This window comes from Grosmannia clavigera (assembly GCF_000143105.1).
Source record: "Grosmannia clavigera kw1407 unplaced genomic scaffold GCSC_144, whole genome shotgun sequence".
NCBI classification, from domain to species: domain Eukaryota; kingdom Fungi; phylum Ascomycota; class Sordariomycetes; order Ophiostomatales; family Ophiostomataceae; genus Leptographium; species Leptographium clavigerum.
This window is the reverse complement of record NW_014040797.1, coordinates 2,243,073-2,260,614: the sequence shown is the minus strand read 5'-3', so window position 1 is coordinate 2,260,614 and position 17,542 is coordinate 2,243,073. Positions and strand designations below refer to the sequence as shown.

Here is a 17,542-nt window from a genome sequence, read left to right as displayed (position 1 = left end):
CTTTATAGTCATTTCTTAGGTATATGACGCGCGATCTCGTCGTTCGTACTATTCAATCGGGACAGTTGTTAGTACATATGTCACTTTATAACAGCGGGAGGTATCCCGTTGCTCCTGCAAAATCTGGCGGGATGTCCTCGCGTACTTTGTGCAACATCGACATCGGCTCGTGGAAACCCGTCTTGTGTCAGGAGGGATGTGTTCATATCGACATGATGCTATAATGTGTAAAATAGTGTAAGCATACTGGATGGGGTGGTTCAGCTATTGGGGCAGTGATGCATGCGCACAGAGTCGAGGACGCTGCCAAGGGCCGATAACTCAGCTTCAATCGCATCCTTTTTTCGTTGTAACTCGGCAAAGGAGAGCTGTTTGTTATTGCCATTCGTCGCGGGAGCCGATGTTGGCCCCGATGGCACTGTAGGTGCATGTAAATTGTTCATATTCAACGGCAAGCCCATATCATCCCTGACAAGACTTGTACTTGAGCAAACCTAGCAAGAAGGCAGCTCAAGGACGTCTTAACTTTAGGCGGGGATAATGACGCGCGTGGGGTGCGCCACTGTACGCCACAAAACTCACGTGTCGTTTGAGTGCTGTGGCGTGGTGGCATACCTGACTTACACAAAGCTATGCTCTTGATTGGCCGCGAAGAAGGAGACGCTCGTCAATACAGCTTTGAAGCGATCCCAAAAAATGGGTATCATTAGCAACGGAAAGCACGCATGGTTTCACCAATGTCTGACACCTGGAATTTTGAGAGCACCGGACCATGTTGCCAGTGCAACTGAATTATTATCTAGAGTTTGCGAGCTAATATTCAGGTTGTCAGGATCTCAGTACTCCGTATAGGAGTGTCTTCCCCATCATCCCCCATTTGAGAAGACGCCCCACTCATTCTTACTCGCGTGCCTTCTTTGCGCAATGAGCATGTCTTGTCTGCTGAGCTTCGTGCCTTCCCTTAGCGGCCGAGTGACGATGCCAAGTGACGACAATTGTTATATCCGTGCTGGTAGAGCACGATTTCCAGGACTACTAAGAAAATACAAGGAGTTGTTTGTCTTATATCTCTCCCATAATGCCGGTGTCTGCTCCCGCCTTGGAATATTATAAAGCATTCTTCAGTCTTATACTGACGGTGTCGATTATGTATTGAGCTTTCTTCAAAGCTGTTCTTTGTTTATAGAAGTCCGAGGCTTCTTTTCCCTTTTTTGGTATACTTTAAAAAGACAAAATCCATACTCGCTTTTATTTCTCAGCCCGACGCCTATCCTACTTCCGGCAGCATGGCTCAAGTTCCTCACACAAATGACATCCCCCGGTAATCGGCCCCCTCCCCCCAGCTCTGTCAGATCTAGCCCCTCAGCTCTAGATCTCATTATCGGAACATCAGAAAGCATATGTCCCTCTGCAGCTAGCGCCGATGTGGACTGTGATTTTGGGGACGAGGAGCCAACGAATGCAGATGATGGCAATAACGTCCAACTTTCAGCCGGAGCAAGATGCCGAACTGGATCATCTATCGATATTCAACAAAGGGCAGATAACTCAGAAGATGGCTGTATCCTCCGATACATACCAAGATCCTGGAACTTCCCTCAGATCACCGGAGCCAGCCTCCAGTCAAACAAAAGAGGCCATTTAAGAAATGGGTCCAGATACTTCACCGAAGGCGCCTTGACCGGCATTGGGCTCCAAAATTGGTGCCAAAAAGGCAACAAATGGCTCACCAGCCTGAGGGAGAAGCTCGAGTTGACGAAAGTGCCAGTTACCTGCGCCACTCTTCATCAGTGTCCTCTTTTGCTATTTTGTGTCAACTGCAAGAGAAGCCAGTATGAGCCTTGCTAGTACCAGCAATATGGACCGGTCGAGAAGGCAGACACTGCGCTCATCACTAGTACCATCGCGCACGGATAGGAGCAGCAGAGCATCAGCCTATGGCCGGCAGTCCGAAGACAGTCACGATAGACATTCACAGGTCGATCTTGCCACCATTGAGCGGTCACTGAATCGTAGACGTGTTATCGAGGAGCTGATCAGAACAGAGGAGGGATACATTGGAGATGTTCGTTTCCTGATGAACGTGAGTTAGGCCGGACCATACCGAGAAAGCAGCTACTGGGATTGTCGATAATTGTCTAACGGGAGTAGGCATACTTGACCATATTAGCATCTTTACCGACACTGCAGGCAGGCCTGCGGTCTTCGATAAACCGAAACTTGACTGACATCGTCGAACTTCACGAGAGTCTCCCAAAAGAGTTGTACAGAGTGGTTCCTGGCTCGGAGCATACACAAATCGAGCTCACCAAAAAAGAATCCGACGAAAACATCCAACGTAAACAGAAAGCAAAGCATGTATTCCTTGACAGAAGAGAACACTGGCGTGGCGTGGTTGCAGCATGTTCCGGGTATGGCTTCCGATCCGGAAGTTGCCGCGCGAGTTGCTAGAGCATTTGCCAAGAAGGTAAGATGCCCTTGACGGCCCAAAACGCAACAAAAGCTAAGTCAGCAGATGAACCAATTCTTCATTTACGAGGAGTACGGGGCACAGTACGAGTTGATGTTTAAAGATCTTCATGCCGCATACCGATCTGTTGCAAAATGGGACGAATACCAGAAGGGACTTGAAACATTGGGCTCTTGCATAGGCTCTACAAACCAGTCTCAAAACTCCAGAAGAGCGTTGACCATCAGCGATCTCTTGACAAAGGTACAGTTTACAATCAGCTTGTAGACAGTGTAATGTATTTTCTCTTTGAACGAGACAGCAGCTAATCCCACCTCAGCCTATACAGAGAGTTTGCCGCTACCCACTGCTGTTCTCGGAACTGGTCAGGTACACCCCTGTGTGCGATTGCCCATACTCGTATATGGAGATTGAGAACACTTTGGCCCGGTTAAGAGAGGTTACTGGGGCCATGAACAGGGCAGCGGATAGTGTCCTCGTCAGGGCGACTCTTAAGAAGACGTGGCTACTTCAGGATCGATTGGCGTTCCCAAATCAGGTGAGTGATCCGGTACAACATCTAGTTACTCGAGAGGACCTACTAATGATGTGCTTGAAAGCGATTTGATGCTTTGGCGAAAAGCCGAATTCGCTCTCTTGGCCACATACAACTCTGCGGAATTTTACACATCTGCTGGCAGACGCAAGACTCCGTGAAAGGCAATTACATGGTGTGCCTTCTCTACCGCGACTGGCTTTGTTTTGCTGTGGCCGAAAGGCCGGATCAGATCTATACACTTCAGGCCTGTCTTCCTATGTGTAGTTGCAATGTGGAAGAAGCCGATAATGGTCGAGGTACGTGGCCTTCCCCTAACTGATATAACACCTGTGCTGAAAGGAAAAGGGTTGCAATGCCATACGGCGCCGTTTTCATGGAAGCTTGTCTTCGAATGCGACTATCAGTTGTATGAAGTTGTAATGACAGCTTCCAACGCAAAAGAAGAGTGGGAATGGAGACGAAGGCTAGAGCGAAACATGGTAGATGATGGCCATACTCAACCAGAAGCACAGGATCTCAGCTTCCTAGCGTTGGACATCAGGACTCTTGGGACAGTGTTTGGAAAGCCTGGTAAGTTCATAATAGGACGTCAGCTTTGGGTGGCCGGAATCTCACGCTGTTGGCTGACATAACGAAGGCACCGCGGCTCGGAAGTTGTCGATACGTCGGGCAACAACAGTGGGGCCCAAATCCCCTTTATGCCAGGTCATTGTCAAGAACACCAGCTTCGATAAAGACAACCTGGCGATGCCGCCTAGGCAAGCGCCAATCAATCGCTCCCAGTCTCTGCAAGCAAATGCCCGGATCCCCGTACTATCACCTCCACGTTCAGACCGGGCTCGGCTTGAAGCATTGATATGCGATGTATGGACGCGAGACGTGCTTTCATTTCCGGGAACGACGACGCGGACAAAGCCTGAGCGTCCTGCTTTGTCCTCTGCCTCGTCTGCCATGAGAAAACTGAGCGTGGCCAGCCTGACCAGCACGTTTGGTCGGCGATCGATGGGCCGGGCCAACACACATAAAAGAGCTGCAAGTTTTGACGTGGGTGCGAGCGAGACATATGTTCCATCGTGGCCTCTCAACCGAATGCATACAGATGGGGTTTACGAAAACGAGCAGCCAGCGGGCGAAGGACAGAGAACAGACAACGACACACCTACTGTCGGACATGCATCCTCGATGATGAACTTCGCGTGGCCAAGACCAGAGATTGAGCCTTCAAGCCCCATGCATACGGTTCCGACCAACTACATATCTCGAAGCGAGCCCAGTGAGACGAGTGCTATGGCCGGCTCGATCAAACGAACCATGTCCCGCTTTTTCGAGGATGGCTGGCAGCACCAGCCTCAGGAAGCTCAAGGCGCACAAATAAGTGATGGTAACAGCAATGGCGGCTACCAGAGCCGTGACATGCCTCCCATCATTCGCGCAGCATACAGCGAACAATCCCTCCGCAGCGTGCAGTCGACAGGTCTTAAGGCTTCGCATGCCAACTCAACCTCCAGGCTGTCGACATACGCATCTGTGCATGAAAATCAACACCAGCCGACCAAGCAATCATCGATACGATCCTTGAGACGTTGGTCCAAGACAAATGTCTTCCACCGAACGTCACTAAGCCAATCTTTCCGCGGTCTTCTCCATTAACAAGGAACCACACTATCAGGCATTTGTATACAATTCCACTGCCGGTTGTTGTTTTTTTTATTGGGTCTTTAGGTCTTTGGGTCTTCAATTGAATTAATTACTTGCCCGAAGGTGTTTTGCGCTCTCGATTAGTCAGCGTTCTGCTCGTTTTGTATTTGATGTTTTTTTTGAGCCGGTTGAGACAGCTACCGATGACGTAGATTACAGCGGGTCCTGATAGAGTGTAAGATGTGCCCTACGGCAAGATAAACTCACAGGCTTTCAGGCCCTCTATATTCTGGGCCGATGCCCCAGTTATTACCCCGTATTGTCTTGCTGAAATCTATGACGTTGTCTGCAAATAGCGTCATCAATCAGGAGTCAGCTCAACAACGTGATCTCAAGGCGGGTACATATAAGAAGCGCAAGTACTCGCCAAAGATACTGTACCAGGTCATCCCACTAGTTCTTCTATGTAGTAACCTACAAATCGACGATAATAGCATAGAGACTTCAGCTTCATTTAGCATTGTCATTCATCCACACTCCCAAGACATATCACAACACAAGTCCAGGAGTCCAACACGAATTTTGCATCGCAATAAACTACAAATCTACACGAAGCTTACTTTATACCTCCCACTCGTCAACCACACAACATGCGCGGTGAAGCCACCCAGAACAAGGTCCACTACCGGGGCTCGGATGAGGATTACATCGTCTTCGTCGATGATGTCGCCACATATCGCAAATGGAAGGAAGATTCCTCAGTGCCGCTGGCACACTTTGTGTCGAGCTTCAAGGTATTTGTGACACACAAGTAAGCTATTTTGAGTAGAGAAGCACTGCTCGTGCAGGTGCACTTGTACAAAGACATCGACATGCTGACACAGATACTTCCCCTCATCAGTCAGGGAGTTCAGGGCACGTTAGACACGGCCTCGAACGGAACACTGGAAAATGAGTTTAGCACCCACGATATCGATGCCGTACTGAAATCTATTCTGTCCAAGGGAACACTGCAAGAGGTGGAGGTGAGCAACTTGGAATTCTCTGGCCATTCGTTGGCTTTCTCTATACCAAGTACTTTGGGTTGAACACACTTTGACATTCGCACAGGGTCCCGAGCGGCAGGGCTTTAAGAACGACTCCCAGGGAGCACGGGTGGCACACTGAAAGAGGCAGAGCACTAGCATGCTGACCACATGACGAGAAAAGGACTTAGATGAGCTGGGACAAACCAAAGTGGCCAACCATTACCATGGCAACATAGTTATGCCATATGAAGCTTCTGTTTACCCCACAGGCTTTACTGGTTTCGCATCTCCAATGGGAGAGAGAAAAGACTCAATCATTTAAAACAAAACAAATCGGTCCTCGAAACTATTACTGTCACATAGTTCTTTTAAACATTTAGAAGGCTTGGCCCAATGCTGAAAGTGACCGATTGTGGCTATTGTCTAAAGTAAAAAATCGCTGATGCTATATGCTATTGATGTGCAAAAAGACGCATTTGCTTGCACAGAGGTCGTCGACAATCGTTAAGAACTGCCCTGCTTTTCCTCACGCGGCTCGACCGCACTTTTTGGTACTTCTGCAACGAGACAGGACATGATAAGGAACAAAACAGGCAATGGAAATAATCAGCGGCGCTATCCCATCTTACATCAATAAAACTGGTAGATAATAAAATAATTTCAATGAAAAAAAGCTGGCTCGCTTGAGGGTTTTTTTTGTTGGTAGTACACGTATATAAGAAAATGCAGGCAGTCTCGACTAGGCTTTGACGGCACATTAGTCGAGACTGAAGCGGTGGCGGTGTTGATCTTCCTCTTCCAGACCGCCCGGAAGCACTTATCCCATGTCTGTGCTATGAAAAATGGCATCAGAAGGGCGAAGGCAGGCGAGCAGCCGGGTCGAAACAGTAAGAGAATAGATGAAGAGACGAGTAGTTGCAGATGGACGGCATTTGGTCGATCTTCTTACACACGGCTCGCACCAGAGGTCCCCCGCTGTGGCAATGTCCAGGGTTTGGCACAGATCATCTGCATTAGAAGTCAGCTTTGAACTTGCCGTTTGTAACTGCTAGACCACTAGGGCTGTTGTTGCTTACCTCTCCTTCGCTGAAGGCCCAGAAGTATACTCCCATGCCGATGAGGTAGTATAGAGCCGCATTTGTGCCCTGGTACAACAGCACAGCAAGAAGGGCTGTCAATGGGAGCAAGGCCAGACGCAAATCGATGCTGCGGTGCATGACGCTACCAGCTATGGCGCCCAGCGGCCACTCCCAAGCTAATACGGCTAAGCCCATGAGCACGTTTATTATCTGCAGAGTGGGAAAGGGCTTGATGGCCGGGTCAAGTGCTCTGGTGAGAAAGTCCCAGAGGATCTTTGGCCAGAAGAAGCACTCAATTGCGGCAGCAATCTGGTCTAAGACGGAGTCAGTACGAAGAGGTAATATGCAAGTCGAAATAACATGTTGGGAGGAACGTACAGGCCGCTGCACTCATGACGATGAGCCGTGCCCAGTGGTTCTTAATAAGACGGCCCATGATTCCGGGTGCGCTGTGGACTTGGGTGGACGGTGGTGTTGCTTTAAAAAAGTGTCGGAGTCGTCTTCCGGGGTATCAAGTTTGGGTTCCTTTCGTAGATTCCGCTCGTTGGCAATTTTGATCTCAGGTTTCGACTGTCCCTGTTTGCTGTCTTCCCAAAGAAACAAAACCGAACCCAAGCGGCTGAAACGAGAGGAGAATAAGAAAAATCGGTACAAAAACGAACGGTCAAGAAGTCGAAGTCGAAAAGAATAATGTCAGGTATCCAGACCTGATAGGGAAGGCGAAAAGAAGGAACAACAACCAGTGTCGATGTGAAAGAAAGCTATCGACAGATCGAGTGCACAGCAGCTGAGAAGAAAAGAAAGAAGAGAAGAGAAAGAGGAAGGGGTGAGACGGAGGACACTACGGGAGTAAGGAGTAGGTGATTAAGGGTATTTTGCTGGGCGGGTCGCTGAGGCTCCGGGTGGGTGCTTTAATGGAGCAGTGGTCGTAATGGTGGAGGGTGTGGTGGACGCAGTGGATGCTTGGGAAATGGCCTGGAGGTAGACGTGCCCCAAGGGCAGCACCCAAGGCCGGAAGCGAGTATCAAACAGCTGTGTGGGACGACAGATTGGTGTTTGGTGGTTCGATGAACTTGAGATGGCAGCTGCTAGAGCAGACACGACGGGACTTGGTTGCGTGCTTGTTTCTTCGATTTGGCACTTGTTCGTTGCCGATCCAGGTGCGGTAGAGTTGATCTATCGCGAACTCTGGCATCCGAGCGGCATGAGGCAGCTACTGTCTCTGATTGCGGGCCGGAAGAGGGTGTGCAGCAGCTCTGCGGTATGCTTCTTTGTTCAGAGATATGGGTCGAGATCCGCCGGTAAGGAAATTAGGAGAGGGGGCGGCGAAGGGGAGGACCGGCGAGACGGCAAGCCTGGGCGAAGCGGTCTTGGCGGATTGTGGATGGCGCAAAGAGTGGCTCGATTGCATGAAGGAGAAGCCTGTTCGAAAGTGGCGATCAGACGGCAGAGAGTCGTAGCGGAAACAGGGAGGAAGGCGAGAAAAGAGTTAAAGAGTTTTAACCTTGAGTTTGGAAACACAGTTCGGGTTTGACAGCCGGCATGGGGGCGGATGGGAGAGAGGAGGGGAGAGAGCAGGGGGGGGAAGGGGTTGTAAGTTTGGGAAGACGGAGACTTTGTAGCATTTTGGCCATGCTTCAACGGAACAGAAGGGTTAGTCGATGGACAGCCGCCGCCGCCGAGGACGCATTACAGAAACGAGGCCGTGGCCGCGGCTGGGCTGGGCTGAATGGCGGGCGAGTCCCATGACGGGCCTCCTCGTCATGCCGGCGAGCTGGCGAAGCTAGAGAGAAGTGTTTGCGGGTGTGATTGGCGAAGTGAGCTGGGCGATGCAGGCGGTTAGAAGTCGGCGCTGCTGTTTGGGGGGTCTTGATTGGCTGTAGGGTATATGTTGGCAGCTTACCGACCGGGGTTCATATACTGAGATGGTTTTATGTAGCACATACTCGTCGTACATTAGCGACCTGTGCGGAACCCTTACAAGCAGATTCTTTCTGCACCAACCCTGGGCACACGAGAGGTAGTATCTCCATTTTAGCGGCCGTGGAATCTTGCCAGTGGGGAGAAAGAGAGGGGAATTGTCCGTGGCAGTGGCACCGAGCATCGGCACAACGTTCGAGGAGATGCTTCAATCACGCGGTCTATGGAGCCGGGATGTTTCGAGCTCCCAATGTGCCCTCTGTGATATTTTGTTGATAGTTTGGGATGCTGATTGGATTGGATGTTTGATTGCGGGCGCGCAAGCCATAACGACAGTGATCTTGTTCGCGCCTTCCGGCTGGCGCTTCGAGACTTTCGCGCCGTTGCTTCCTTCCTCTGCTCGTGTTTTGGCCTTTCTTTCCCTTCCGACCCCTTCAAACACCCACGGCCTTCTCTGACGGCGGGCAGGTGCCCTGAAGCAAGCGAGGTTTGGAAGCACGTTCTTAGCGTGGTCCGTATTTAGCGGAGCACCAGGGAGGAAGAAAAAGGGACAGGGGGCTGCTGCTCTTGGCCAAACCCGTCCTAGTGCTTGACGCTCGAGTTTGCTTGCCGGGCCTTTCGTCACAGCGGGGCAACGGCGCTCAATCGAGCCCATGGCGACTGCGAAGACGATCAAGGTGAGGGGATACATACGACGTACGACGTAGACTGTTAATCACGCTCGTAATTTGATATTCCAACAAAGGCAGTGTCATCCAATCGACATCACGTGGCTATATGGTCATAGGGGAGCGCCTATCAGAGGGCCGTTCCTGACAGGAACCGTCGGCTGCAGGAGCTGTAAGGTGGCACTCACGATGCTCGTCTAGACGCATGCTATACCGCATAATGCGATAAGTGCACATCTGTGAGGGTGTTGTGCTGCATCTCACTGCATCTCCGAGCCGCACCGCCCTACTCCGCAAGGGCCTTCTTGCAAAATCCTTTGAAGACTTCCATGCCGTACTATTCGACCGGCCAGCTGTTCCCGCCTCGTTGTTCACACCACCACGAAAATCAATTTCAGGCACCTACTATGTAGTGAGATTGTGTGCCGTGAGACAAGACCGTCCCGGCTTTTCTTTTTTCTACGTTCTTTGCTCTTCCCTTACTCCTCCACATCCTTGTCTTTGCGCCTCACCGCCGCTTCTACGCAAGCATCACGGACGAGTTTGAGTAGTACGACTACGAAGACTGTATGTAGGCGCTCTCGTTCTTTCCCTCATACCCCACACTTTAGTGTTGGCGGTTGCACTCTGCTGCTTATTGGTTTGATCGAGAGACCGGCCCAAAAAGCGACCCACTAAAACCACGCTTGTGGCCGTGATCTCGTCACCAGAAATAGCAACACAGCATAGGGGATTTCCAACCACCCGGACTCCTTGTTGCCTTTTCATTTCAAACAGGTCACCCACCCAGCCCGCGGTCTGCTCCGGGTTGGTTTTCGGCCCCCAGCTACCCACAACAGCGTCACTCTGTCGTTCATCAGTGCTTTTGCCATGTGTACGTGTAAAGACGCATATACGGGCACTCGTAATGTCCGTCTTTCTTGGAAAAGCCATAGTCTGGCGCAAAAAGCAGGATGATCTTATCACATTCCCAGTCCGTGGGTCGAGGTCTCTTCATCACATCACCGCTAATGTGGAGTCTTGCCTATAATCTTTGACCTTATCAGGCAATACCTGCGTGATGTGTGAGGTCTTCACCGCGACCAGTGCCGAGAAGCGGTCTATGAGGTGACTGCAAGGTGACTCCGGGATAGGTCAACTCTTTCCGGAACACACCGTCCGCGACGATACGACGTACTCGTACATACCCCGTAGTATAGCAATACTCCTCCATTGGAGAGCACAACTCATATCTGGTCGGCGAGGGCGTAAGATAATATGTGATGACTGCATGCGCATGTTGTCGTCTGTCACAGATAACGGTGGCTGTTCATAGTATGCAGTCCTCTATTTGTCCTCATTTCCCCTTTCTCACCACGTTTTGCCATTGAGCGAGTCAGTCGGCCTGGTTTACCGCTCACTGCTGGTTTCGTCTTCTAGAAATATATTGTAACGAGAAACAGATTCCTATTGTTCTCTCTTCTGGTCAGCGCTTGCGAACCGCCACCCCTGATGTAATGCACGAGTCACGCTGCAAATCAGCGCCCTACATAGTAAAGCACAGCCAGGCCCCCAGCCTGCCCTCTTTGTTTCATCACTTCACCATTGGCTATGTCTGCTAAGGCGCCTTGCAATCCTGGCTGTCTGCAAAGTAAGATACATGCCATCTAATACAGGACATCTGCACGCTTGCAATCCGTCAGCAGGGCCACCAGGCGGCAAGCCAGGGTCTAAGCCCAGGCCCACAGGCTCCGTATGCGGCCGTCTCTTCCCACTTAATTGTTTCGTAATCGATCCCTCGCGGTAAGAAGAGCGCCTGTGGTGAAGAGACTATGAGAAGACGTCGTACTCGTAGAGCTGCTGACGTAGCTTCCGAGTGGATGTCGCCATTCTGCGCCATCGGCTCCCAAGACTACTTCGACTCCGGCGGCTGACCGCTGCATATCTGGCTGCAAAATGCGGCCAGCAAGGCTGGCAGTGCGTTTGCTGAAGTCAGTGGCAAGATCGGTAGGCCCATCCCCAAGAGACTGTGCCATCAGGTAAGCGGTCTTCTCCTTGTCTCTCACACGCATAGATACATACTCTATTTGTAGCTGCTGGTATGCGGCCATGCTGGCACGGTCGCTGCTATCACCGTCACTGGCGTTCTTAGCCTGCAGCAGGAAGACGACAGCCCGGCCCAATCCGCTCTTGCGTTGGCACAGCCGCTGCAGGCGCTTTGTTATTCCCAGTTGCCCGACGTCCTCGGGTGCAACAAGAAAGAAGCGGAAGATGTCTGAAGGCGGAGCCGTAGCAGATGAAGATGATGACACTCGTTGCGAGGACGTCTTCTGAAATTGCATACACACTGCCAGGTCATGGGAGCCCAGGCGTGCCTTCTGCCACCTCGGCTCAGTTCGGCTGGTGAGCAGTACCGGAACTACAGGGGCCCAGGCTGGGCGGTCCTGCAAAGAGACACAGAAGAGCATTCGGGGGGGGGCCAGCGGCGGGGACGGTTGCTGGCACTGCGCATACAATGTCGGAGCGGCCAGTTGGCTCATGATGGAGAGAGGACGCCGGCTTCTTGCACTTACCCTGTCTGTGGATGAGATGCTTCTTTTTCTTGAAAGAGCATGTTTGGCCGAATGGGAGAGTCCTTAATAGTTTTCTTTTATTCTGTCAACAGTCGCTCCTTCCCGCGGAAGCAGGCCCGCCAAGTGTTTGTCTATGACATTAACCGCTATTTCGCTTAGAACAATAGAGACGAGTGCCCTCCGATCTCCTCTTGAAATTATGCCACGACAGCAGACTGCGCCGCCTGCTCGGCGACAGTGTCCTTGAGATCTGCCTTGTCTTCCTCTGGCGGGGGTGCCGGTGCCAGCAGCGGCTGCTTGGTCTTAGGGTCGCGGTAGCTGCGCAGGGCCGCCTCCATGGCGAGGATGCGGCTCTCGTGGAGCTTTTCGGCGGGGACGTGCTCATCTTCGGCAGCGCGCAGTTCAGTGAGCTGGCCGTTGAGGTCCTTGATGCGCTCGAGGTTGGCGAGATTGGCGTCGGGCTTGGACGCCGACCGGTAGTACTCGTAGAGGACCAGGGCGCTGGCGATGACGAGGATGAAGGCAGCACCGACGACGTCGGCAAACAGGTCGACGGCCTTGGCTTCGGGCAGCGCTCGGAACTTGCGCTTCCAGACGCTGGTGAAGTGGGTCGGACCCCTGGTGCTGTCAGCGGAGGAGGAAGTGGAGGAAGTGGCAGTGGCAGCAGCAGCAGAAGCAGCAGGGATACTGGCATCGCTCGTGCGCATTATGACCGTTGCCGGATGTGCCTCCTTGGCCGTGGTGCCGTACTTTGCACGGTCAGCGGCCTCCTTCTGCTTCAGGCGCTCTTCACGCTCAGCCTGTTCCTTTGTCTTGACAGTCGGAGCCTCGGCAGCTTCAGCCTTTTCGCGCGCCCGCTTCTCGGCGTCGTAATTTCGTAACACGGCAACGTTGAGGCGCATGTTGAGCTGGTGGATGGCCTGGCCATAGCGGGCAGCCTGCCGGCGAAAGCGCTGGTGCTCGTGGGCCTGGATCTTGATTTGGTTCTGGGCAGGGTCAGAGAAGGGGTTTTGCAGCTTGCAAAAAGGAAACAGAGGAGCGAAGCAAGGCCAGCCTCTGTCGGGCAAGTACGCACTGCACCATACTTCGAAATATGCCGCACAAAGAGCGCGGCAAGCTTGAAGAGCGGAAGAGGCACCATCGCGTCAGAGGTTGCGTCGGGCGGAGAATTCGACGACAGCTGTTATTTGAGGTCGGAGTCGGGTGGCATTCTGCAGTGGCGGCGGTGGTGGGAGTAATTGGCGGGCGGCGGTCACCTAAACAGTTGTCAGGTTCGCTCAGAGTAGGCCGGCAAAGCAGGCCATTTGGGAGAGAGAACGAAGAGCGAAGCGGAAAGATATCTCACCTGGAGCGCAGAGATGCATCAACTACAGCTGCTCGGATGAACGTCTGGCGTTGACGATTTCAAAGTGCCCGCGGGACGCTTACATAAGCGACGAAAACGGGAGAGTGGGACAGCCAATCATATATTACAGATTGACCCGCTGGTGGCGTTCCCAATAGGGGAGGAAGCTGTTGCTAAGCAACGAACAGCACAGTTTGACAACGAAGCACGCGCCATTGCAGGCATTGGCTCTCGTTTCCTTTTCTTCCCGCTATTATTGCACCACACAGAAGCGTCTTTCACGATAGCCAGTTTTTGCAGTTCTTTTTGCGCCCTGCTTGTTTCCGCCGCGTGTAGTCGGACCGGGAAGTACGAATAGCGGTGAGCATTTCTTTCTGATTTTCGGCATTTCTGTTCGATTTGCCGCAATTTTTGCCTGTGCTTTTTCGCACGCAGTTTTGTGTGTATTTGCCAGGCGAGCCTGACCGACGAGAAGATACCGTACAGCGAGCAGCAGACACACCGACGCCACCGACAGCTGCGAATGGTGAGGCTTGGCGGCGTGGACATCAACACGGCTGCACAGACAAGGGATGGCAGGGAAGGGCATCGACGTGGAGGCACTGTCGCCTAGGGACGCCAATGCGCGACGGCCGCGTGCCACGACGATGGAGCTGAAGCCCAAGACAGTGGCGCAGTTGAAGGCGAACAAGGACAAGGAGCACCCAGCGCCGCCACCACCAAATGTGACGGAGCCACCGAGTGCCGACCGGCGAGACGGGGCGGTTTATCAGGTGGGCAAGCTGCTGGGCAAAGGCGGCTTTGCGGTGTGCTATTCGGGGGTGTTGGCGGGGACGAAGAAGGTGTATGCGCTCAAGATTGTGAAGAGCAAGATGCCGGCGAAGATGGGGAAAAAGGTAAGTGAGTGAAGGAGAGAGGGGAGAAGAGAGAGAAGAGAGAGAAGAGAGAGAGGGGAGAAGAGAGAGAAGAGAGAGAAGAGAGAGAAGAGAGAGAGAAAGAGAGAAGGAGAGAGAGAGAGAGAAGCAAAGTGTGAGATCTCTGAACTAACATTCATCAGTTCCAAACAGAGCTGCAGATCCACTCCAAGATGCGCCACGTCAACATCGTGCAGTTCTTCCGGGCATTCTCGTTTGAGAGCTCAACGTACCTGGTGCTGGAGCTATGCCCCAACGGCTCGCTGATGGACATGGTGAAGCGACGCAAAGGCGTGACGGAGGCGGAGGTGCGATTTTACGCAGTGCAAATTGCCGGGGCGATCAAATACATGCACGCCAAGGGAATCATCCACCGTGATCTCAAGATGGGCAACATCTTCCTGGACCGGCACATGAACGCCAAGATCGGCGACTTTGGGCTGGCAGCACTGCTAGTGACGGGCCGCGACATGCAGACGATCCGACGGACGACGCTCTGTGGCACGCCCAACTACATCGCGCCGGAGATCCTGGAGAAGGGCCGACAGGGCCATGACCACATGGTGGACATCTGGAGCCTGGGCATCATCATGTATGCGATGCTGACGTCGAAGCCGCCCTTCCAGTCGTCGACGACAGACGAGATCTACCGCCGAGCCAAGGAGCGCGACTATGAGTGGCCGGCCGCCGAGGTGCGGCCGATCAGTAGCGACGCCAAGCACGTGGTGGCCTCGATGCTGCAGGAGGCGCACATGCGGCCGGATCCCGACGCCATCATCGAGCACCCGTTCTTCACGACCGGCTACCTGCCGACACCAGCGGACATGACAATGCGGCTGCGCGACCTGCCGCCCGAGCGTGATTGCTTCTACCGCATCCCGTCGTCGCCACGAGTGCAGGCCCAGAACCTCGATACGCTCAAGGCCATGTGTGTCGAGTGTGGCGTTGGGCCGTGGGCCAAGACGAAGCTGCTGTCGAAGCCGGTGTGGCGCGAGATGGCTGCTGAGGAACAGGCCGGCCTGACTCCAGCCATCCCGCTGGCTGATGACGTTGTATATCGGCCCTTTGAGACCTGGTTGCAGGAGACCCAGCTGTTGCGTGCCGGCAGTGGTGGCAGCAGCCGGAGCACTTCAGCCTCCGTCACCCGAGTTGCTGCAGGACCGTCTCTGGCTGTGTCTGCATCGGCAGCATCGTCTGCGTCCACTCCGGTCGAAGCACAGCCGCCCGTTGCCGAGTGGCTCCCGCCAGCAGCGTCTCTGTCAGGCACCTCGTCACGGAAACCTGCACCGTCAGCTGATGATGCTGCCACTTCGACCGGCCTGCGAGCACCACCACAAAGCTTTGCTGCCCAGCAGCGACAGCAGGGCCGGGTTTCTGCACGACGAGACGTCGCTGTCGCCAAAGGGTTGTCATTGCAGGCCCGCGAGCAGGCTGCAGCCTCGGCGAAATCGTCAGCCACAAGCGCCACAAACGCCACAAACGCCACAATCCCAACCACCACCACTACCACATTGACAACACGTTCGCACCGGACAGTGCTGCCCGGCAGCAAGTCGTCTTCTTCGTCGATCCCGTCATCCTCCTCTTCTTCCTCGGCCGTGCCCGAGCGTAAGACTGCTTTGCGACCTGCTTCCAGCCGGTCAACGCAGCAACAGCAGGAACAACCAAAACCACAACAACCACAACAGCAACCACAACCACAACCACAACCACAATCACTATCACAACCGCAAACCCAGTCACGGCCAGAAGCAGAAGCAGATGACGATGACGTCACGGCTATCGAGCGGCCGCCGCGACTGTCACTCTTCAGCCCGTACGAGCGCCAAGAGCTGGTGCCCGGCAGCGAGCCCGACGTGGTGCTCGCTCGACTGCACAAGCTGCAGGCCGAACTGGACCGCGCACTCAACGCACGCACAATGGCCTTTGTGTCGGCACGCGACAAGACGGCCGGGCCGCCACAGATCGTCGTCAAATGGGTCGACTACACCAACAAGTTCGGTCTCGGCTACATCCTCAACGACGGTAGTGTCGGCTGCATCTTGCGGGCCATCCACGTTCCCGGCGAAGCCAGCGAGCTGCCACCGTCGTGTCTGATGGTCCGTGGAGCCGAGCGCCACATTCAGCGCCGCGAAGACGTCTCGTATCCAGACCGCCAGCAGATCGTGCCCATGGGTCGCCGCCGCAGTGGCGATGTCGTCGAGGGCGAGGGTGAAGGCGCCATCCGCTTTTACGAGAACAACGGCGAGCGCGGTCTGCGCCGCGTCTGTGTCGATGCCTCGCGCTTCCGTGTCGCTGTCGATTCGCGTTCCGGAGCTGCTGGGAAGCTGTCGGCTGGCCGCGACGCCTTTGACCACCGCAAGCGCGAGCGTATCGTCCTCTGGAAGAAATTTGCCAACTATATGCTGGCATACGGCCGCGAGCTGGAGGGCAACCAGGCCACAGCCGATGCTCGGAACCCATCATCGTCCTCGTCGTCATCATCGTCTTCGACGTCGTCTTCGTCGGCCTCGTCGGCTTTGTCATCCCAGCCGTTGTCGGCATCTGACGATGCTGTCGTCACCTTTTACCAGCGCTTCGGCGATGTCGGCTGCTGGGTCTTTGGTGACGGTCATCTGCAGTTTAACTTTCCTGACCACACCAAGATGGTGCTCGATGCTGCCGGCGTCAGCTGCCACTTTTGGCACCTGCCGGCCGCCGCCGCCGAGCGTCTCGCTGCCACCGGCCTCGTTGATGAGGAGGCCCTGGACAGTCGCAGCGTGCTCTCTTATCCGCTGCAGACCCTTCTCAACTTCTCGTCGGTCCCTTCGTCTGCCTCGGCTGCCTCGCGTCGGAGGCCCAACATCCGCCCTGAGCTGCAGAACATCCCCGCTGCCAACGACTTCCGCCGCAAGGTCGAGTTCGTCCGCTCCATTGTGCGCGAGTGGGTGTCGCGCCGTGGCCTCGGCAACAGCGATATGAGCCACGCTGGCCGTCTCCGCTGGATGGGCGCCCGCGAGACCGCCAAGCTCGCTCCCGGCACCGTCACCCCGACCCCCGTACCGGCCTCCAAGCACGTCTGGGTTACCATCGGCGCCCGTCTGGGCGACGTCCGCGTCTCGGCCATGGTCGATCCTCGTCGGCCAGGCGAGCTGGGCCCCGATTTGGATGAGGTCCGCCGGTAGGCCGACGTTGTCCGCTTCTTTCTCTTAATCTGATGTTGTTCTTTTCTTGCTCCTGCCTCTGGTGGCCTGTCTTGTCCATATTGCGAGCGTCTCCCGTCATGCTTCCCGTTTCGAGTCTCTAATGATTGTGCTATCCAATATATTCATCATCTGTTCACTTGCAGTGCCCGTCATGGCGTCACATCACACGTAGCCATGTGTGGGCGGCTACCTAGTCCAGAAATAA

At 54.0% G+C, this 17,542-nt stretch overlaps 6 protein-coding genes across 6 annotated transcripts; 3 read left to right on the top strand and 3 right to left on the bottom strand.

Moving 5' to 3' along the window:
• Positions 1 to 1,858: 1,858 nt before the first annotated feature.
• On the top strand, positions 1,859 to 4,658 carry CMQ_2823 (Rho guanyl nucleotide exchange factor; the record flags this gene model as incomplete). The annotated part of the gene is made up of 6 exons (XM_014316901.1): positions 1,859 to 2,083; positions 2,516 to 2,713; positions 2,799 to 3,008; positions 3,348 to 3,354; positions 3,435 to 3,578; positions 3,646 to 4,658. 6 exons carry the CDS (start codon positions 1,859 to 1,861, stop codon positions 4,656 to 4,658), a joined length of 1,797 nt encoding a protein of 598 aa, XP_014172376.1.
• A 638-nt stretch (positions 4,659 to 5,296) lies between these two features.
• CMQ_3071 (RNA-binding protein) lies at positions 5,297 to 5,813 on the top strand (the record flags this gene model as incomplete). Its single annotated transcript, XM_014317149.1, has 3 exons — positions 5,297 to 5,457; positions 5,548 to 5,671; positions 5,757 to 5,813. 3 exons carry the CDS (start codon positions 5,297 to 5,299, stop codon positions 5,811 to 5,813), a joined length of 342 nt encoding a protein of 113 aa, XP_014172624.1.
• Positions 5,814 to 6,619: 806 nt separating this feature from the next.
• CMQ_2994 (pro41 protein) lies at positions 6,620 to 7,189 on the bottom strand (the record flags this gene model as incomplete). The annotated part of the gene is made up of 3 exons (XM_014317072.1): positions 6,620 to 6,682; positions 6,751 to 7,067; positions 7,132 to 7,189. 3 exons carry the CDS (start codon positions 7,187 to 7,189, stop codon positions 6,620 to 6,622), a joined length of 438 nt encoding a protein of 145 aa, XP_014172547.1.
• Positions 7,190 to 11,095: 3,906 nt separating this feature from the next.
• Positions 11,096 to 11,860, bottom strand: CMQ_2897 (uncharacterized protein; the record flags this gene model as incomplete). The annotated part of the gene is made up of 1 exon (XM_014316975.1): positions 11,096 to 11,860. The coding sequence occupies one exon, from the start codon at positions 11,858 to 11,860 to the stop codon at positions 11,096 to 11,098; it is 765 nt and encodes a 254-aa protein (XP_014172450.1).
• Positions 11,861 to 12,090: 230 nt separating this feature from the next.
• Positions 12,091 to 13,034, bottom strand: CMQ_3165 (opa3 domain containing protein; the record flags this gene model as incomplete). Its single annotated transcript, XM_014317243.1, has 2 exons — positions 12,091 to 12,879; positions 12,969 to 13,034. The coding sequence occupies 2 exons, from the start codon at positions 13,032 to 13,034 to the stop codon at positions 12,091 to 12,093; spliced, it is 855 nt and encodes a 284-aa protein (XP_014172718.1).
• Positions 13,035 to 13,810: 776 nt separating this feature from the next.
• Positions 13,811 to 17,316, top strand: CMQ_2965 (serine/threonine-protein kinase; the record flags this gene model as incomplete). Its single annotated transcript, XM_014317043.1, has 2 exons — positions 13,811 to 14,134; positions 14,296 to 17,316. The coding sequence occupies 2 exons, from the start codon at positions 13,811 to 13,813 to the stop codon at positions 17,314 to 17,316; spliced, it is 3,345 nt and encodes a 1,114-aa protein (XP_014172518.1).
• Positions 17,317 to 17,542: the final 226 nt, after the last annotated feature.